This window comes from Cyprinodon variegatus, unplaced genomic scaffold (assembly GCF_000732505.1).
Source record: "Cyprinodon variegatus isolate N-32 unplaced genomic scaffold, C_variegatus-1.0 Scaffold611, whole genome shotgun sequence".
NCBI classification, from domain to species: domain Eukaryota; kingdom Metazoa; phylum Chordata; class Actinopteri; order Cyprinodontiformes; family Cyprinodontidae; genus Cyprinodon; species Cyprinodon variegatus.
In genome coordinates this window covers 232,890-238,960 of record NW_015151064.1, presented here as the reverse complement: position 1 = coordinate 238,960, position 6,071 = coordinate 232,890, and the positions used below count along the sequence as shown (strand labels likewise).

At 36.9% G+C, this 6,071-nt stretch overlaps 1 protein-coding gene across 1 annotated transcript in view; it reads right to left on the bottom strand.

Moving 5' to 3' along the window:
- The window catches only part of LOC107096281 (cadherin-11-like), an 83,764-nt gene that overhangs the window by 42,218 nt on the left and 35,475 nt on the right, over positions 1-6,071 (bottom strand). The window contains exon 5 of the mRNA XM_015392865.1: positions 4,405-4,524. Within this exon, the coding sequence (XP_015248351.1) occupies positions 4,405-4,524 (120 nt within the window). The remainder of the gene's footprint in view (positions 1-4,404; positions 4,525-6,071) is intronic.

The following is a 6,071-nucleotide window of genomic DNA, read 5'->3' as shown; positions in this document are numbered from 1 at the left end:
CTTGAAGAGAAGCTGTTAACCTGAAGTTGCTTTGGCAGAACTAAGGCTTCAGAGCAATGTGAGTTGTACTTTAAAGCAGGGCAGACTTTGTATGATATTTTCAATCACGACGCACAATGAAGCTGAAACTCGGCCCGATCCAAAAATATTCTCACACGAATGGAGAATCGGTCCAAAAGGGCAAAAACTCGTACAGTGTACGCCCGGCTTAAGGGATTGTTATCTTGGAGGAAGGAGAATGTGTAATGTTGCCAAATGAACTGTATATCAAAAGAGGAAATTTGTTGTGAGAAAAGTAATATCCAAGAATGCACTTTTCTCTGTTATTTATTTCTTTTATTTCATTTCAGTTTCTTCTTTTTTAACAAGTTCTTGGTAAATTATCCTTTTCGAGTTTAAAGCGGAAAACTAGACTTGTTGGGTACAATTGTTTGACTCCTTGAAACATCAACATTTTTACCACAAAAAGGGCTTAAATTTGCAACAAAATGTTAAAACTCGGACACTCAAAATCATACTGATAGAGGATGTACCAAAATAGCTCTAGTTGCGCTATAATCATTAGTTTGAATATAAAAATAGACTTACTTTATTAAGTCTTAAAACCATTTCCTTTCCAATTAATATTCAATAAGAGTTAAATCATCAGCATAGGCTCACACATTAGTTTGCAAAAACTCCTCATGATACATTGACAACATATTAGATTTTTCTAAAGGTAAGGTTTTTCAAGTTCATACAAACCCATAAGATATATTATGTAAAAGTATGTTTAACATAAAAGCTAATTTCAAACTAAAAACTTTTGCAAAACATGGACTACCCCTGCAACTTCCACTTAAGATACTTAATTTGAAAGCAACCCTGCAATCTGTTTGATAAAATCTTTCATACAGCAATTCCAATCCACTGTTTTTAAGCTCAAGTAATCTTTTCTGTTCATTGAACTGATCACCCACCATTCTCTGTGTGTCTCCCTCTGCTTTTCTCCAAATGTCCAACTGCAGAGAGACTCCCTGGTGTCATTTTTCTCCAAATGTGTGCGTATGTGTGTGACAGCATGAAAAGCTTATAATCCCCAAACCAATTAGAAATGTGAGCTATGGATTTGAGCCGGTCAAATACCCAACACTGCTTTGATTAGCTAGATTTACTCTCCTTAAATCTCTCAGACTCTCTGTGCCCTAACCACTCTTTTTCCATGAGCTCACTCTTTCTGAACCAAATTTTCTTTCTTTGGCTTCTGTGCTTGCAGTTTTTTCTCAGTCTCTCTGACCTAAATGATCTCTCTGTCTTCCCTAACCTCTGTCCTTTTAACCAATTTCTTCTTTTAATGCGTAAGGTCAGTGCTATGCCAGGAACAGCTTCAAGGTCGTCTGAGACTATTTTTTCTGCTCTGCCTTCTTGTTTCAATTTCTCTGTTTTTTTTGTGTAAAATGCAGGGTTACATGCTCCCCACATCAGTGATTCTATAGCTTTGCACATGTAAAGTGTTAGGATAGGAAATTATAACATCTGTGCTCCTTTGTACAGATAATATTTTCATCTTCTGAAGTCTTAGTGTGTGCTTTTTTATTTTCTCCTTCCAGTTAGATGGTGATTTGCCTTCATCAATTCAAAACAAGGTGTTCTGTGTTATAACCAAGACTCCTGAGCTACAAGTAAAATTATTTAAAGGCAATTAAATGGTCTTTGAAAATAAATGAGATGGTAAAACACTTTACAATAGCAGAATCCTTTTAGAAAATGTTTTATAGGCTTGCTTCCTCTATAGTATATATTTCTTGACCCTGAAATGACTGGACCAGTGTCCTGCATGTTTCTTCTCATTTTGACATTTTATATTCTAGCTCAGGGCTTGATAACATCATCAGAATATTTTGTTCCTTCTGCATGTTCTCTATCTGAGTCAAGTTGGAACTGTGGCTTTGTCTAAATTTAACATTTTCTGGGCTATGAAACAATTTAGCTTAACTGTACCGTCTATAAAAAGGCATACACATGTTTTTTGTTGTGGTTTTCTTCAAAAGTCTGATTTTAAGGTTGATTTAAGACAGGTTTAAGAGGATTGGGTGGTAGTCAAAGGTGGTCACCTCGATCCCCAGACATTTCAAACAGCTTTAGGGATCTGAAATGTCATCTCTCTGAGAAATTCAGCCTTTTGAATTTGGATATCTGCAAGTACAGATACTATTCCACTACCAGAGCCCTTTTTACTCTTATGGTATAATCCTCATTATTGTTGATTTTGTTTAAGAGAATGTTATTAACTCCTCTCTACAGACAAGTAAGATATGTCATAATGTAAACATGTTTCAACTTAAGACAAGTTTAAGGTTAGAAGACAGAAAAACAGTAAATCATGTTACCAAACGGACTATTTCTTAAATCTAAGACAGACTCTTGAAAGATAAATGTTCCAACTGCTGAAAACATTTTTAACTAAACTGTAAATCATACTTTCAGTGTGTTAAAATGTATTTTTATAAAAAGCTGTGTCATTATTCTTCTTCTTATAAAAGTATCCTCTAATACTAACCCACTTTCAAAAGAGTTTCTATCTAAGGCAAACCAGATGATTATATAGAGTTATTTTTTTTGCAGGACACAGATTTGCTTTGCAATGTTTCTAGTCTAAACATTTCAACACACTGGAGTTGCTGTGATGAACCATGCTTGGCTCCTTCCTGCTTGGCTCCTGCTAGCCAGCTGCTAGCCGGAGCTTCAACTAATCAGAAAAGCTAATCCTTGGAGTTTTTGGGGGAGGCAGACACTACCTGCAACCTCTCATCACTTCTGCAGAGCTTCTGCATATGAAAAATAAATAAATATCAAGGGAGTTATATGCTAAAGGTTTAAAAAAAAAAAAGTCAGAACAATAAATTGTTTTGTAGAAGGAACAGAGAGTGAGCTCTGATCATTATTACTGCACTAGAATTGTTATTATTTTTTTTATTAACTATGGCGAAACAGTTTATAAATACTCAAATAAATTTGAAAGATTAAAACCCGGCACCTGCAGTTTTTACCATCTTATAAACTATTTCAATTCACTTCCAGCCACTACGAAAGGTAGCAGGAAGTTCACCACAGGCTGGCCACAGCAGAGAGCTTTCAGCTGGGATTACCAACGCTGCCTCCCGGTGGTATGCTGGAGGTCTGGTGCTCCGAATAACAACTGCAAATTTTAATGGGATCATAATCCTGATAAACTGACCGCACAGATTGTGTTTGGAGGTGGACTTTCTCGCTTAAAAACGGGTTAAAACTATTCTTTGTTTGAAGCCACAGAACAGAGCAGATAATCTACCAGAGTGACGAGCAGCCAGAGCATCAAAGCAACTTGACCAGAGTTTGATCCAGCGTCCAGATTTCTGCGTTTGAGCATTTCTGACACCCCTAACGCCTATGCTGTGAACACAGCATCAGACCTTTCCATGGAAACTATAAAAGCACACATAGCTTATGGATCAGAAATGTGACTGGTTGTATCCACATTTTTAAATCTCTAACATATGTTAGTATCAGTGTCGTGATCCCGGCGCTGGTGGCTGGCTTCATTGCTCCATCCATTCACCTGTTTAACTCTGCCCAGTTTCTCATTACCACTTATCTTATCCACCTGTTTCCTGCTCCTATATATACTGTTTGTTTTCAGCCACCAGTGCCAGATTATTCAAGCTGCTGTGAGAGTAGCTCCAGCCTTTAATTAAGTCTGCCTGTTATCCCGATTCTGACCTGTTTTCTGTTTTGGAGGGGTTTTTTTATGCTTTGCCCCTGTCTGCTCTCTTTGCTGTGTTTTTTTCACTGTTTCCTGTATCCTGCTGGTTACAGAACCTTGACTGTTTCTTTGCCCTTGGCTTGGATTCTCCTTAAGGGCACTGTTGCTTCCTCAGCATCAGCTGTCGTCAGCTCATCATCATTCGGGGCGCTGGAAGTAGCTACAGCTGCTAACAACCTCCCTTTTGTCTGGGATCAGACTGGACTTTGAACCAGGTCAGTGACTTTTGCTCCTTGTCATTATTAGCCCCATATTCCAGTCACTAACCTGTGTTTTCTACCTCTGCAGTGAATCCAGTTATCCGCCACGGTGACGATCAGCTGCTTGCTGAGTTATTTGTTCTTTTTTTTTTTTTTTTTATTATTATTATTATTTGTTCTAAATAAAGCTTGTAGTAAACCGTCCTGAAATGTCTTTCTGAATATTGGGTCCAAGTTTCTGAGGCCGTTACAATCAGAATACCAACACTAAATAAAATCATCCCAACTATACATTTCAGCAGTTTTATGGCTGCTTGACTGCAGCATTGCGCGATAATAAAATAAATAATAAATAATCAAATAAATCAAGCAAGACAACAATGGTGGATGATTTAGAAGTAGAATGTTGGGTTTTAGACTGACCTGTTTGAGGTTCCACAGAAAAGTAGGGCTGTCCTTTCAGAATGCTGTACACCAGTCGTGCACTGTTACCATAGGTGGGGTCGTCAGCATCCGTAGCTGTCACCTGCATCACTGATGTACCTGTAGGACGCAGGACACACAGAAGAGATGGACAAGTCAGGAGGAGCCTTGGCAAATCCTCTGCCTTTATCGACTTGACAGGATTGGAAAAAAAAACAAATAGTTTCATACACTGCATGTAGGAAAATGTAAACGGTTGCTTTCCACAACTGACCTGAATTTCATGGTCAAGTGGAATGTATCTAGAGCTGCAACTAATTATTTTGCAAATCAATCAATCTGTTTATATTTTTTGATTAATCGATTAATAATCGGATATCAAAAGGTTCCTCACTGCAAAAATTATCTAGAAATAAGTAAAAATGTCTTAAATTAAGTGTATTCACCCTTAATTTGAGTAGGTAAATGGGATAGTTTGCCAATGGAATGAGTAATTTTACTCTTAAAATAAGATAATTAGATAATATGCACTTGAAATAAGATAATGCAATTGTATTTTCTTATTTTAAGTGTAAATTGTCATGTTATATTGGCAAAATGTCTCTTTTACCTCCTCAATTCAAGAACAAATGTCCTTATTTTAAGAAAAAATGACTTATCTAGATTCAAATTTTTTGCAATTAAACCAGGTTAAACTACATTCTTTCCACTTAAGAGCATATTGACAGTTGTTTTATCATAAGTGCAAAATGTTTACATATTTTTACAAATTTGGCATAAAGCTAAAGACATGTTTTAGAGTCCGTAAACTCCTGTTAACGAATAATCGATTACTAAATTAGTTGACGATTTTTTTAAATAATCAATCAATCATAATAAATCTGATTACCTACTTCCGTTTTAAAGGTATCACATTTCAAATGTAAGTCAATTTTTGACTAACTTTTAACTGAGACTCTATAGGATTGGACATCTCTCAGAAGTCAGAGGTTCAGTAAAGCTTTCAGAACCTTATTGGAAAAAGCTACTATTTGAGCTAAAACTCTATTTTACTGCAGTACCCAGAAGTTCTGATATTTTGAAAACAGGTTTACACTGCCATGAAACATTAAGTGTGAAACTATTTACAGTAAAGTCCTTTGCATGGACAAAAGTAGATACCACATAATATTTGATCAGTTTTACTACATGACAAAGACACCACAGCTTGGAGGCTAAAAGGTTGTTTGTCTAATCAGCTGGTCATCAGCACATGAGCATCACAGTGGATTCTGCTCCAATGGTGCATTCAGACAAAAGACATTACTGGTGTCTAAAAGGCATCTGATGCCTCATATCTGACATTGCTCCATTTTGAGGCTTAGAAGCTCGACAGTCTGGATGATGGTCACTCGACACTCGAATGTGAAAGCATCAAGTTAGCCCTATATAAAAACTATATCATACGCAGACTAATAAAACCCTATTCATGAAATCAACTATGTAAACTAGACTTGCATTGGTCAATCTGCCATTTTCACATAATCGGCCAAGTATCATTCTCCTGCCTAGGACGTTTGGTCACCTTAACCCCTTGAACCCTACGGACCCACCGGCGGGTCCAGCTGCTACATGACCTCGTAATTTTACCAAACCCCCAGTATTGATGTAAAAAACATATTTGGCAC